We start from the raw sequence: 15,017 nt of genomic DNA on the forward strand, positions 1-15,017 counted from the left end.
GTCAATCATTCATCAATTTTAATAGCTAAGATTGACATACACTAATATTGATTAAATAAAATTTAATAATATTTACTCATTACTTATAATTAGTTTTCCAATATGGATTGTGGTTATACTTTGTCATCTCAAAAGTAAAAACAATATCTAATTTTCACATACACCTCCAAAAAATACTTCTAGATAACCCACCAAAAAAAAAGTCCAGCTAACTAGTTTTTTTAGAAGGCCTGCAAAACGGTTACTTATTGGAATATTCGAATATTACACTTTCTATTTTTGTGAAAGTGTACCCTTAATTTCGTCACACATATTTATTCTTTATTCATTTTCATCGTAGTTACTCTTCTCCATTCTTCACTCCACTCACGAATTTCATTTGAATTGATTCGATTCTTCTTCGTAAAAATGAGAGAAGAGGTTATCAGCTCCGTTGGCACCATTGATCCCACTCCTGCTGCTAGGTACCTCTCCCTCTCTTCATCCATCATATTCTATTTTCTTCTCTAAATTAGGGTTTCGTTTTTCGTATAATCTTTCACGGTTTCTCCAACCTATTTTTTTAATTTGCTCTGTTTCGAAAAATAGCTCAATTTACACTTCAATTCGTCTTTCAAACCTAACATAATTGATATCGTTGTGGCTACTTCATAATTTAGAAAGAACAAAAAATGTGTTATGCTGTTTATGATAGCTAATTCATCGTATATGCGTTACCTACTTAACCTTACTTACTCTGTTATTGCCTTGATGGGTTTACCTTGTTCGATGAGGTTCACGTAATTGTAATGGAGCTTAAAAGCATTTTTCTTGATCCTGAATTTTCATATTGCTAGTTGAAACCGTAGTATTTTTGGCCCCTTTTGTCGGGTACTTTTCTTCATCGATAGATATTATGTATATAAGAACATTTATGGGAGTACAAGCATGGGGGCCTTAGGTTTCATTTAATTAATTTTATGATTGTCTATAATATTCCCTTAACCTAAGTTAAGTATGAACGTGTGTCTAAGCTTAGGTTGGTTTAGGTGATTTTACAAATTTGTTGAATACCTAACTTTATGGTATCAAACTTTCGTGTAGTTTGAGTCAAGTATTTTTAGGGATGTGGTGTTTCCCCAAGGGAGCTAAGCTTTTAGTGTGGCCTGATTGGCTTTTAGGGTGAGGGACAAATCGATCAAGGCTTTAGCACCTTAACAAAGAATCTCCATTTGCAGTCAAGTATTAGAAGCCTTAGGCTTTGCTACTCTGTCACCCGTTGTTTGACCAATTGAGCTATCAATACAATAACAACCAAGATTTAGTTTCAGTAGGTGGGTCAAATACATGAATCAAATGACTCCATAATGTTCTATGATCATTTTGCTTATGATTTTTTTTAACCCTCCATTGTCTCTAGAAATTGTACTAACCTCCATGTGAACCACTCTCCTTACCCGTGTATTTAACAGTCTCCTCCACACATGTTCAAAGTCCAAACCACCTAAAGTGTGATTCTACCATCTTTTCTACAAAGGTGTTACATCAATTTTCTCCTTAATGCACTCATTCCTAATCTTATTTTGTCTACTGTGTCCATTCATCCATGTAGCATTCTCATCTCTATTACATTGAGTTTATTCTCTTCTTGGCATTTTACCACCCAATATTTGGTCGCATATAACATTGTGCCATTGTGGGTCTTTTAGCTGTGTTGTAAAATTTTCTCTTAAGCTTGAGTATCACTTTTCTATTACATTTGACACCTGAAGCATTCCACCATTTTATTCACCCTGCTTGTATACTATGGTTTACATTTCCTTCAGTTTCCCCTTCGTGTTGTATGATTGGCCCAAGATAGTTAAATTTAGTGACTTGTGGTATGGTCTCCAAGCTTTATCTCTACTACACTAAGGTTTGTTTGTCTCTTGCTAAACTTACACTATATACTTCATCTTAATTCGACTTATAAGAAAACCTTGTGCTTCTAGAGCTTGTCTCTACATTTTTAGCTTTCCGCTTAATTCCTTTCTTGAGTCTCTAACTAGGTCAATATAATCCTCAAAAGGCATATATTATGGCATTGGTTCTTGGACATGCCTAGTAAGCATATTCAAGTCCAATGTAAACATGTAGGAGCTCAATGTTGACCATTGGTGTAATCTTATAGAAACAAGGAAATATTTTAAGACTCCATTTTGTGTTTTTACACCGGTCTTGACCTCATCAAACATATACTTGATTGCTCGATTGTAGGCTATTTGAACTCCTTACTTCTCTAGAGCTTTCCACAAAACCTTTTTAGACACCTTATTATACGCCTTCTCCAAATCAATGAAAGTCATGTGTAAGTCCCTTTGTCTCCAAATCTATGTAACCGCCATGGTGGACCTCCCCGATATAAAACCAAATTGATTTCAGTAATATAAGTCTCTTATCTCAACCTCTGCTCAATTATTCTCTCCCATACCTTTGTAATATGACTCATGAGCTTAACTCTCGATAGTTTGCACAATTTTTTATGTCCCCTTATTCTTATAACCAGAAATTAAAATGTTCTCTGCTACTCTAAGAATGTGTCTTAACTTTCTACAGCTTTGAACTTATGCATGTGATGAAAAATTATGTTATTAATATTGAACGTTCAATTATCTTCCCTAAATGTTATTTATTTCATTCACTTACACAAATGACTGATTATTCATACATTTATCAGCTCTGCTGGGGCGTCCTCCCCAGCAGTTCCAAGGAATTTTGGCAGTGTAGATGGGTCAAACCATGGACAAGGCTCTAAAGCAGCTTCCATCTCATGTGTTGGCTCACAACCACCACGGAATTCCTTGAGCACTAGTGCTGGTGGCTCTGCTTTTGGTTCATCAAGATCTTCATGCAGACCCTGGGAAAGGGGAGATCTATTAAGGCGTCTGGCTACATTTATTCCTTTAAATTGGCTTGGGAAACCTCAGGTTTGCATTGGACTTGTTTCTATAAATATATTATCTCAAGGACATATGAACAGCTTTTTTCCTGTTGAGTAGTAAGTTACAGAGTCAGAGATATTTTCCAGTGTCTTCATAATGATATTTCCTAGGCCTAGAGCACAAGTAGTTATCTGTCTGAAGTCAACAATGCATATACTGCTTGTCTTTAACTGGTAAAGACTTGCACTGTGTTATTGTGGGTTTATGCATGTAAATTTTGTAGTAGGAATTATAGTTTTGTACTATCTAAATGAAAGCATTATTTTGTAACCCTTATCATTTGTTTACCAACAATTTAAATCTTGTAGTTTTTTCTCAGTCCTGCCAGTTATTTAATTCATTTTTTTTTTGCTTTTCTCTCTTATTTTCTGTTGGCAAGTGATAAATACAACTTGAAATCAATAAGTAGACTCTCCAAGCTTTTTGTTTGAAAGCGGGTAACGAAAGAACCGAGTCAACATATTACAGAATAAAAGCAGAGTTCCTTTTCTGTTACCTCTTTTTTATATTTCTAAAATGTATTTTTGGCCATTTCTTATTATTTCAAAATAGAGTCCTGAAATTCTGTGGCTTTTAAAAGACTTTACACATAGAATGAAAAATACTATGTTAGCCTGAAGGAAAAAAGAAATAATTCTGTGCTATTGTTAATCTGCAATGACTTTCTTGACAAGGCTTATTTTCTTATGTGAATTTTTTATCAGGCCTTAAATTGTTTTAATTCTTAATCATCAAGTTTCTTTTTTCTTTACAAGTGGGTTCATGGTCTATTTATATTCTTTATGAGAAATAAGCAGGTCAGTACTCAGTAGTCAGTAATTAACAAAGGGAGAAGATACGAATATCACTTGCAGTAATAGAAAGCTTGACACTGTATCAGGATCTGGTCATGTGTTCTGCCATGTGAATTTCCTGCTTAGTTCTTATATTATATCACATATATAATGTTCCAGTGACATTATCTAGATCTGTGCTGCATAACTTTAGCTGTTGAGCAATGCAGATGATATGTTACACTTCCCATACCGAATGTCAAGGGATCACATGTCCTCTTTAATTTCTTCCAGGTCATCAGTTCATTGGCTTGTGCTCAGAAAGGTTGGGTGAATACTGGAGCAGACAAAATTGCATGCGAGTCATGTGGTGCATGCCTGAATTTTACATCATTATCATCTTGGACATTGACTGAAGGTTGGTGTTTGCAAATTCGAAAACTAGCAGCCACTACCTACATCCTGCTTTCAAATTATTCTTTCTCTAAACTGAGGCATGTTAGACTTACAGTAACTAATCATAGGAAAGCTGCTTTCATGCGGACCATGGATTTTTCGAGGCCTACTTTGGTTGAGCTATCCTGTATATAAATATATTATAGTTGAAGAAGTCAACATGATATTATACAATGAACTTCAGTACAGTCAAACCAAGGGCTTAACTTTCATTAGTTTACATGCTGTCTATTGTTAACTTGTATATTTCAATTCTAGCTTTAGTGCACAAGTAAAACATTAGAAGTAGCACTGTTGCCTATATGAATGAGGATCAATTTGTCAATAAAACAAGGATAGGTAAATGTGTCAGAATTTGTTTCCCACGAAATGTGATTCATATTATTTGGTCATACATTTGAACTTTTATGGGATACAATCATGCTTTTGAGTTCTCTTTGTTGTTCAACTCATGGCTGTTTCAATGGAGTTGCTATTTCTGATATGCAAAGAGACCTGGCTTCATTGTTACATTCTTTGGTTTTTCCTTGTTCCTTGTTGGTTTACAGTTTTTCAAGTTTTAGAGGGTTTTGTTGTACTCCCCCTAGACCCCAGTTGTATTTCCCTCATTGGTTAGGCTAATAAATTTTCATTGAATAAAATATACAGACCTTTGTTGAGCTATATTTCTGGAAAATTGAGATAGAGCCTATTGATAAATGTGGGTTGGTTGTTGGTTGTTATTTATCTCAAAACAGAACGGTTTGAATTTTATTTCGAACAATTTTGTCAAGCAAACTTCATATGATAACCATGTTAAAGGGACTTCACTGTTGCTCGTGATTGTACTCATCGTTTCTTTTTTAACCTATTTTCTTATTCCAATTTCTGAAGCTCAAAATGCCAGCGAATCCTTTGCCAGGCAGCTGGATTCAGGGCATAAAGTTAGTTGTCCTTGGAGAGGAAACAGCTGTCCAGAAAGCCTAGTGCAGTTCCCTCCTACTCTCCAATCTGCACTAATTGGTGGCTACAAAGATAGATGTGATGGACTTTTACAATTTCACTATCTTCCTGTGGTAGCAACCTCTGCAATTGAGCTGATGAGTGTTTCTCGAGGCCCACAGATTGAACGCTTACTGTCACAGTCTCAGAATTTAATGTCAGGAGAAGTAGATTTGCTTGAGAGCTCTCAAGATGAGGCATACTCCTTATTTTATCGTGTAAGATGTTTACAGTTTTGATCTCTATCAGACCTGTCTAATTGATCCTTAAGTTGCTATTTTATTAGCTTATTTTCTATGCATGTATCTTACTTTTGGCAGGCGCAGACACTTATAAGCCTATGTGGGTGGGAACCTAGATGGCTTTTAAATGTTCAAGATTTTGAAGAGCACTCTGCTCAATCTGAAAGAAACGGATATTCTTTTGGGCCAAGCAAGACTCAACTCCAACTTGCTCTGGATCCTGGGCCAAAAGCACTTTCTGCTTCTACTAAAGTGGATGCAAGAAAGGGAAAGGCACCTCTTAAGGAGTTTAGACTTGACTGTAGGTCGCCCTTGCTTGATTGTAGCTTATGCGGTGCTACAGTTAGAATTTCTGATTTTTCTACTGTTCCTCGTCCTGCCCGTTTTGAACCTAACAACATAGATATTCCTGATACCAGCAAAAAGATAGGATTGACCCGTGGAGTTAGTGCAGCTAGTGGAATCAGTGGCTGGGTCGCAGCTGATGATACAGAGAAAGATCAGACCGAAGATCGTGATGAAGTTGCAACAAATGAGGGGAAGTTGTTGGCAAACGAAGATTTAGATCTGAATCTTACTATGTCTGGGGGCTTTCCTTTTACTCCTTTGGGAAGAACAGCAACATCTGGAAATACTCAAGATGAAGATATGGGAAGGGATTTAATGATTGGCCAGCCTGCAGAAAGTGAGACTGGTGATCGTGCAGCTTCATTTGAATCAAGAGGGCCAAGCTCTCTTAAGAGAAATCGTGAAAAGGGTGGAAGCTCAGATGATAGGCCAGTTCTTAGGTTGCAGCAGCAGGCTGACAGTGTTGAAGGATCTGTCATTGATCGTGACGGTGATGAAATTACAGATGGTGGACAATACTCAGCTGGTCCCTCAAAACGTGCTCGTGACTCTGATATTTTTGATACATATTATTCACCTAATCAGAGAGAATCATCTGGTGCTGGTCCTAGTCATTCAATGGGATTTGATGCTTATGCCGCTGGCAACCGAGTTCCTCCATTCCTTCAAGGTAGTGAGCGCCTAGTTGGAATCCAGTCAGCTAGGGACTCAACCCGTGCATCATCTGTCATTGCAATGGATACATTATGTCATAGTGTAAATGATGATTCTATGGAAAGTGTTGAAAACTACCCAGGAGACCTTGATGATGTTCATTTCCCCTCCTCTTGCACCTATGGCAATGTGGACATGAATGAGACATCAGAACATAATAACAGCAATCAAGCTCAGCAAAGTACTTGTTTCCGAACAAATACTGAAGTTGTTCGTGGTGAAGTGGGTGTGAGCAGTACAAACTATGGGGAAGAGCTTTTCAATGCAGAAACTGTGACTGCTCAGGCTCGAGATGGAATCAGTTTTGGCATTAGTGGAGGAAGTGTTGGAATGTGTGCTAGTCATGAAGCTGAAATCCATGGGGCAGACATATCTGTACACAGAGCTGATAGTGTTGTTGGTGAAATGGAACACAGGGTAGAAGATGCTGAGAATCAGGGGCAGACTGGTGAATCTGTTCCAGATCCAGGTCTAATGGATGAAATTGTCCCTGAAGATATGAACAGGAACGATCCTATTGGGGATAGCCAAGAGATGATGTATCACTCTGCAGGAAGGGCAGACAGTGGGTCCAAGATTGGTTGTTCTATGAAGGCAGAATCTGTTGAAAGTGGTGAAAAGATTAGTCAAAACTGCAATCTTCCGCCTGCTAACAATAGTCACCCATCTCGCTCCTACAATGCTAATATTTATTCTGGTTGTGAAAAAACTAAGGAAGAGATGAAGAAGGATGGCAAATCGTCGTTCACTAACAATTGTGTTATTCCTGAATCAGATTTTGCCGGTGCAAATGGGATAGGTAAACTCTGTCTCTTAAATTTCTTGAGGCTTTCTACTTGTTATCTTGCCTGTTAATGCTTAAGGTAGTCTGAGTGTAAAGATGAATCACAAAGAAGAAATGAAGAAATAACCTATATACATGAGGAAAATTATTGGATTTCTAGAAACAGCTCAGATATTTTATCGATGGACGAAAAGGCTAGGTACTGTTCTAGTGGACCCAGGACTTACCAGCTAGGAACCCAACTTTGCTAGGAAACAGAGAAAAACCTAATAATAATGTTAAGAAACTTAAACGACTAATAATAATTTTAACAAATTTGGATGTTAATTGATAAAATATTGAAACTTAGGTGTATGCAATGGTTTGAGTGTCAAGCTGTAGGAATAACACCAACCAAGTCCTATCCAATAGGATCAGCTACATAGACCCAATTATGCCATTGTACTCTATGAAACACAAAATCCATTTACATATAGTATTTAATGGTTTTTTCTAATCTTTTCTTTGGTCATCCTCTGACAACGGTAAGGTTGCTTGCTTAGTCGCTTGAAAGTCATGGGTTTAAATCCTTGAAATAACCTCTTCGCTTGTGATGGTAAGGCTCACTGTTGGACCACCCTTTTTTCTTTGGTCATCCTCTACCTCTTGTGAGCTTTGGCGCAACAGTGAGGTTGCTTGCCTTGTGATCTAGGTCATGACTCATGAGTTCAAATCCTGGAAACAACCTCTTTACTTGCGGGGTAAGATTATGTATATCTACCCTCCCCAGACCCCACTAAGTGAAAGCCTCGTGCACTGGGCCGTCTTTTATCTTACCTCTTAGTTGGACTGTCTCCCATGTGGTCCATTTTTTCATTGGAGAAGTCCCTGCTTTAAATTTATATTTATAGTTGTGTATAAGAAATTCATTAAGACGCTTACCAGGAATTTGGAGGATCAAGGATCCTCCATAATCATAAAGAGATAAATAAACAAAACAAAGAAAAAGAGCCCAATCCCTCTCCATACCGGTTAAGGATCCCCTCTTAGATAATTTCTGGAGACTGTTTAGCTTTCTTGGTGGTTGGTCTTCTGGTAGTCCTCCCACAAGTTCTGTTCGTTTAAGGTCTATTATTATGGCTACTGCTGTCCTAGCAGTTTTCATCAAATGTCATGTTGAAAATGGATTTTCTAATTCATTCCAAGGTCATGTTGCACTTTATTAACTAATTGTTAGATATTTCTGAAGCAATGCCCCTGACATTGTTCAATTATCCAGGGCCTCCAAAAGGAGAGATTAATTATGAAGAGGCCGTAGAATTTGATCCTATTGTCTATCACAACCAATACTGCCCTTGGGTGAATGGCAACGTTGCTGCTGCTGGATGTGCCAGTTCTGTTCCAAGCACTAGCAGTGATGCGATTGCACTTTGTGGGTGGCAACTTACTTTAGATGCATTGGATGCTTTACGATCACTGGGTCACAATGCAATTCCAACAGTACAGTCTGAGTCTGCTGCATCTATGTACAAGGTTTGTCTCATTAATTTTGTTCTATTTTAACTGTTACAATTGTAATTTTGTTTTATGAATATGAACATTAAATCAGGACTTATGAGCAAACTGGTATGAGTTTCGTATCATTGTGTTAAATATGAAATTTGAAGTTTGATTGTCTTGAACAAACTCTTTTCCATTGACATGATGTGAGCAGACTTCAGACCCATAATCATTTCATGTATGTGCATTGAATAAATCCATTTTGTTTTATGAATATGAACCTGCACCCTTAATTAGATCCTTCAGTGACTGAGATACTTTTAACCACAAATCATGGTGATTAAATCCTCTTGTTTTTTCTCCAGTCTTCATGCATCGGGAAGATATTTTTCATTTGAAGCCTGTTAAAGCTTGAAAGCAAAATTCTAGATAGCATAAAACAAATGCTGTGATTATTGCATATGATATTATTACTTTTTTTTTATACAACAAGTGGTTATTTGGAATAGTATGCTAGGTGCCTCTCCAGTTCTTCAATGTGAACCATTGTGGGGCAGTTTGGCCCTTTGATTTAAAATTCCAAATTGGAGCTGCACAATTTATTGTCACTTTTTTCCCTCCGTGCTAAAATATGGTAAAAGTTGCTAGTATTTCCAAAATTGTTTGGTACAGAAACTACTGTGATGTCTGCACTGCTATTCAAGTTTTATCTCTTTATTTTATGGTTCTGCAGTTAATAACCCATACATTGAATACTCTGTATGTTCTAATGTAATGGCTTATTACGTGAATCTTTTCCAGCAGAATGATCAAGCATCTGGTAAAAAGCTCCTTCGCAACCACTCTGTTAACAAAAGTCGTGGGCAACTCTGAGATTTGGTTTGAGTATTTGCTTATAAGTGGGTAACGCCATAGCTTGAAGTTTTGATCAACTGAAGTGTTTTTATCATATACTATTTAGACTGCAAAACTGTTTCTTCACTCTGTTTTCTCAACTATTTTTGTTATCCTAATTTTCTGCAGGATAAATAAACTACACCCAGTATCTTTAGCTCAGTGCAAACTTGTTGCTTCTCTTTGCAAACTGCATAAAATGATATAAGGGAAACCAGTTGTTCAGATCTCTTGCATTAATCTGTGTGGAGGTCATTAATGATGTGGAAGAAGTTTTTATCAAACAACTTCTAGTTGCTTCTTTTCTTTATTTGGGTCAACCTTCTAGTTGCTTCAAACACCTGTTGCTAGAACATTAAACTTTAAATACTGGACTATATCCTTTCCTTTATGATAGAGTTGCGTTTAGGCTTTTGTCCCTTTTCTTATGTTTATTAGTCGGTGCAAAAACTATTCTAGGAGTTTTATTATACTCGAAATAGATACATTTTCACTGTTGAATGACTTACAAAATCGACTTTTATCATTTTATTTGTTTATTATGATGATCATGCACATCATTTTTTAATAGTTGACATTTATTTTAAAAGCATATTATACACTAAAATGTAGTTGTTCAATGACTCATTTGTTTCTTGTATTCGATGATATTTTATGAGAATTGTTAGTTTTACAGTTGAATGTATGAAACTCTGCTTAGGAAATCAAATTAATATGTATTAGTATGAGAATTGTTAATTTTAAATGCATATTATACACAAAAATGAATTGATGCTTCTAACATTTCAAGAATCCTGTGCCTTTTCCCTATGAAAAATGATTGTACAATAGACTATTGAACTCTTGAAGTGATATAAAATTGACCCAAAAATGTAAAACGAATTCTATCATTCTGGCAATGACAGACACCTAGTAAAGAGGGTATAAAGGATCCTATTCATCTGGGTGTGTGATGGCTTATTAACATCTCAAAATGTGATTGGCTGTAGTTAATGAGATGGGAATGAAATAAGGTTACGGATTCCATTAAAATAGTAAAAACTACTAGTTTTTGCCTCCATGTCATCATATACAGATCAAAGCTTCTTTGGATATACTTAATAATACAAAAAAATTACAAATACAAGCTAAACCCGGCCAAATAACTTCCTCCTAACTAGTACCTCAGAAATAACATCTACATAAACATCAAGCAACTTATATAATACAAGCACAAGTAAAACAGTAGATCCATCAGTCAATTATTCATTTCAAATGTCTTGTTTTGTGTTTGTCAACGACTTTTAAGAGAAAACTGAACTATCAGGAATTAGATTCATCCTCTGGTTGAAAGGAAACATCTTCAAAAATGAATGCAGCCCATGCATCCTGTTCCAACATAAAAAATGTGAACTTTGTTTTAGCATTGATTCTCAGTCCAGTCCTTATATCCTCAAAGAAACTTAAACGGCAAAAATCTATTTCACAATTCATTGCTTTGACTCACTATTAAAAATCTTGTCATGAAATCTATCATTAGTTATTATATTACTTTAATGGAATAATGATAGTTAACTGCAACATGGAGAATCACTCCAATATCGTATTGGTTCTTATATATTTATGAGATACAAATCTACTAATAAATAATCCTTGTGTTCAACTATTATAACTGTCATTAAGTTGCACAACACAGTAACTAGTAATATGTTAAAATATACTGAAAACACATTCACATACCTGGAGAATGGAGAAAGCTTTTTCTGCTGCATAATTCTGTAGTAATGTTACTCCTCTATGCTGAAGCTTGTATGGATGCAGGAATAACCTTGCTTTCTGATAAGCCTTCTTAACCTGTGAGCTTTCTGTTAGACTCATAACAGGAATAGCATACCAGCCACTCTCAGGCCATAGAACCTGATAATGAAAACATACAACAAGGTCATTTCTCTTGTTACTCCATACATCAAAACTGGTCTAAAACTACACAAGGTTTAAGAAATCAACTACAAAGAAAGTCTTACATTATGCATTGTCGAAAGCAGTAGCCTGATGTTAGTTTCCTTGCCAGATGACCATAATCTTATATCTCTGTCCAACTTCTCTCTTTCTGTCTGTAGAAACAACAGAACTATCAATATAAATCTTCTCTCTTGAAAAACAAATGGAAACAAAGATTTGTTGTGATTATATTAATGCCATTTTCTTTTACTGATTTTACAACCAATGATCATAATTCAACCCATTTATTTACATAAGAAAAATATTGTTGAGTACTTTGCCATGCAGATGCTAGTTTAAACTTACCGAATATAATCAATATATTACCTTTTGAGGTTGAACTATTCCAATTCCATCATCATGGTATTCACTTGCATCAAGACTTCCTGCATAAAAAAAAATGATGATAATCAGGTACAAATATCAAGTTTCTACTTTTCTCTGTTTCAGAACTCAAATATGTCTAACTTTGTCGATAGTATTTATTTGTTAAGACAAACACCTTCTATTTCATGCTCATTGCCATCATTTCTCATGCTTGATCCTTCATCAAAGCCTCTTGATTGAAACTTCTCTTTGGCCCATGCAATTGCTTCATCAATGGCTGATGATGATGTGTCACAATCTTCCTTTATGAGGTTGGAACTGATATCTATGACATATGAGTTCATAACTTCATCATCATGTTCTATAGTTTGTTCAGGAAGCACATGATCATGAACTAAAGATTTTGCCTCAGGTTCTTGACAAAGTGAGGAAACCACAGAAAATGGGGAACTGGGCTCCCATTCATCAGTGAATACTTCGATGCTTCGATATGAATTCGATTCGAGACTAATGGTTTCTGGAGATGAGACTCTTTTTGAGAATCCTGAATTGGAGCTTCTAAAGTTGTCAAATGAGTTTGTATTGCATTGAAAAAGTGGCACCCTTTGTTTATCTGCATGTTCCTCTGGCATCATAGTGGATGAGTTCCATCTCCATGGTACATTTATTGGCCTATAGCAATCACTAAGAACACTTAGATTTCCTATAGTTTCAAAAATCAATTTAAACTTCAATAGAATTAGGAAAAAGAAACGATATACCCTTTATTGTGGAAACTTATATAGTGAAAGATTAAAAGAGAGAAAGGAGACTTTCATGTCATTTGCCCTATAATCTCCAAGTTTATCAAGCTATGCAATATCTAATAGCTACCCTCTAAATCTTTTTCTAGATTGATTTTAGACCCTTGAATAAACAATGCTTATTGTAAGTATTTCAATTAATACATTAAATAATATGTCAGTTCCTTATGGTGAACACATAATAAAAAGATATATACACTGACAGTGTAAGAGTTTTTTACGCTGTCATGCATCATCATTCATTTTCAATTATCACGACTTTTTGAAGAAAAAAATAATTCAAATCAACGGTAGATAATGCACTGATTGTATATATATCTTTACACTATTAATGTATAGATTTAACACTCAAACATCAATATCCAGGTCACTTATTTTTACACACCAATTCCCTAAGGCATAAAATTATAGATAGTGTCTAACTAGAATTTCTCATATACTCTTATGAATGGTAGCATGACTAGCATCTAAGCCTTCAATTCCAATTAAAAACATTGAATTTATCACTACCACCCTAGGTTAGAATAAAGTCACATATTATAATTTAGTTTTTTCAAAATTTGGAAGTAATAAGTCATAACTTAGTTCGTTTATTTTATTTTAAATAAAAAATCACAAAAAATAAAACTAAAATCAGCTTTGATGATTAACTAAGAAATTAACAGTTCATCGAATCCTAACCAGTAACCAGTTGTTTAATACATGCATATGCAATAACTAATCACAAAGGGCATAGATGTCACTTCAAAAACACAGTTGAAGCAAAGACCAAAAACAGTTAGGCTTTTCACTGAGTTTCTTAACTGTCACCCTTACCTTAGATTTGAAGCAAAATCTGACAGTGCCACGTCATCACCGGCCAATTGCTGGCTAGGGCTAAGCTCCTCGGAACTCAGCACCGACGATGAATTCGCCTTCGACTGCGACCCTGACCGCTCTCTGGATTTCCGGTCATCATCCGACCCGAAAATGTCACTGTAAAACCCCTCATTCTTCGCCGGAATCCTGAACACGGGCAAATTCCGGTCACTCTTCGGCGCCGGAGACATGAACTCTGGAGACCGGAAAATATCGTCGTAGAATGTGCCTGAGCTGTGGAATTTGTGGGCAAGGAGGGTTTTGGGTGGGCCTCCAAAGACGTCGGCGAAGTCATTGGCATCCACGGAGTTACCGGAGAAAATGGACTGACACATCCGTGAAGATGATTGGTCCTCCACAGATTGACGACGAGAGAGACCTCGCATCAACCCTGCGCCAATCCTCCATGACTCATCCATTTTCCGGCGATGATCACCGGTGCTGTTGCCGGAATATTTACCGGGAAATGGAACACAAAGGGAGCTTTAACGTGGTTTTTTTATTGGTTTAATATAGACTAATGGAGCTCATGCTTATAAATAGAGAGTTGAGAGAGCTTTCTTTTCCATAATGTATGAGGAAAAAATATACATACAATATAAGAATTTTATATATTTTTAGTCCACAATCTAATATTTAATTAAATATTTACACTCTCACAATATAAATATTACACTAATGTATAACCTATGCATATGATTGAATAAATTCCCACACGCATCATCATGAAAGCTGTGTTATCTTTTTCACCATGCTTCTCATTTTCTTTTGGATGGGGTCAGGGCCTGTGACATAGAGCCATAATTAATGGGATGCTAAATTATAGAAGGAATCTTAATTCAGTAGTTTTTATAAAAAATTCATTCTCAGGGAAGAAGCTTTATTATTCATTTTTTCTATTAATTGTGTTATCAATTATTAATATTATATGCATGAATTTTTCAATGCTCTCTTGGTTATACTAATCTTAATATATAATTAAAGTAAAGATTTGCATAGAGCAAAATATAAAATTGTTTAAGGTTCTCTGAGAAATTAATCCAAAATATCTTTTAAATTTAAGTCATCAACAAGTAACAATAATCAACCATGAAAAGAAAATATATCTTACGTCCTCATGAAATTTTTTCTAAACTTATTATAAAAATATTATGTAATTAATTTTTTTTCATAAACAATCAGTATTCATTTTTTACCCTCAATTTTATTTAAACTTAGACATACAAAATTTACATAGTTACTTCTTTTTTGTAAATTAGGGACTCCAATTCTTCTCTCATGCTGCCTATGAAATCTTAGGACCAGCCTAGGTGGGGCATTGGATTTTGTGTTACCCTTTTGGTTGTCTTCATCCTCCAGAGTTTGTCAAGCCATGATTTTGGGGTATACGATCCCTTTTCAATTAAAAGTGTCTCAAG

The 15,017-nt window shown here is 35.7% G+C and overlaps 2 protein-coding genes across 10 annotated transcripts in view; one reads left to right on the forward strand and one right to left on the reverse strand.

The window, feature by feature from the left end:
* LOC109362415 (SOSS complex subunit B homolog) overlaps positions 302-15,017 on the forward strand; it is a 64,286-nt gene continuing 49,570 nt past the window's right edge. Inside the window, exons 1-8 of one of the 6 annotated variants that reach the window (XM_019608190.1) lie at positions 310-464; positions 2,696-2,945; positions 4,028-4,151; positions 5,063-5,388; positions 5,491-7,273; positions 8,517-8,770; positions 9,539-9,636; positions 9,761-10,173. In XM_019608190.1, coding sequence (XP_019463735.1) covers positions 409-464; positions 2,696-2,945; positions 4,028-4,151; positions 5,063-5,388; positions 5,491-7,273; positions 8,517-8,770; positions 9,539-9,610 — 2,865 coding nt within the window. In that variant the 5' untranslated portion in view covers positions 310-408 and the 3' untranslated portion in view covers positions 9,611-9,636; positions 9,761-10,173. Of the gene's footprint in view, positions 465-2,695; positions 2,946-4,027; positions 4,152-5,062; positions 5,389-5,490; positions 7,274-8,516; positions 8,771-9,538; positions 9,642-9,760; positions 10,174-15,017 lie in introns of those variants that run through there. The other 5 variants (XM_019608193.1, XM_019608189.1, XM_019608192.1 and 2 more) reach the window with 5 other exon arrangements.
* LOC109362416 (auxilin-related protein 1-like) lies at positions 10,534-14,143 on the reverse strand. Of its 4 annotated transcripts, XR_002109404.1 has the most exons (8): positions 13,558-14,143; positions 12,114-12,622; positions 11,939-11,997; positions 11,635-11,724; positions 11,351-11,527; positions 10,932-10,999; positions 10,761-10,901; positions 10,534-10,715 (listed from the first exon to the last, which is right to left on the reverse strand). XR_002109404.1 is itself a non-coding variant. In XM_019608198.1 (7 exons), the coding sequence occupies exons 1-6, from the start codon at positions 14,016-14,018 to the stop codon at positions 10,934-10,936; spliced, it is 1,362 nt and encodes a 453-aa protein (XP_019463743.1). In that variant the 5' UTR covers positions 14,019-14,143; the 3' UTR covers positions 10,722-10,901; positions 10,932-10,933. The 4 variants fall into 4 exon arrangements, 3 of the variants coding, with proteins under 3 accessions (XP_019463743.1, XP_019463744.1, XP_019463742.1); XM_019608198.1 differs by lacking the exon at positions 10,534-10,715 and having other exon boundaries at positions 10,722-10,901; XM_019608199.1 differs by lacking the exon at positions 10,534-10,715 and having other exon boundaries at positions 10,722-10,999; positions 12,114-12,610.

Source organism: Lupinus angustifolius, chromosome LG12 (genome assembly GCF_001865875.1).
Source record: "Lupinus angustifolius cultivar Tanjil chromosome LG12, LupAngTanjil_v1.0, whole genome shotgun sequence".
In the NCBI taxonomy this organism is placed as follows: domain Eukaryota; kingdom Viridiplantae; phylum Streptophyta; class Magnoliopsida; order Fabales; family Fabaceae; genus Lupinus; species Lupinus angustifolius.

What these genes read in the sequence shown, in the direction of transcription:
- LOC109362416 (XM_019608198.1), bottom strand. Translation starts at nt 14,018, where the DNA reads ATGGATGAGTCATGGAGGATTGGCGCAGGGTTGATGCGAGGTCTCTCT. An exon ending in GAATAGTTCAACCTCAAAAG is followed by an intron (nt 11,725 to 11,938) that starts GTAATATATTGA and finishes TTGTTTCTACAG; the next exon opens with ACAGAAAGAGAGAAGTTGGA. An exon ending in TGCTTTCGACAATGCATAAT is followed by an intron (nt 11,528 to 11,634) that starts GTAAGACTTTCT and finishes TTTCATTATCAG; the next exon opens with GTTCTATGGCCTGAGAGTGG.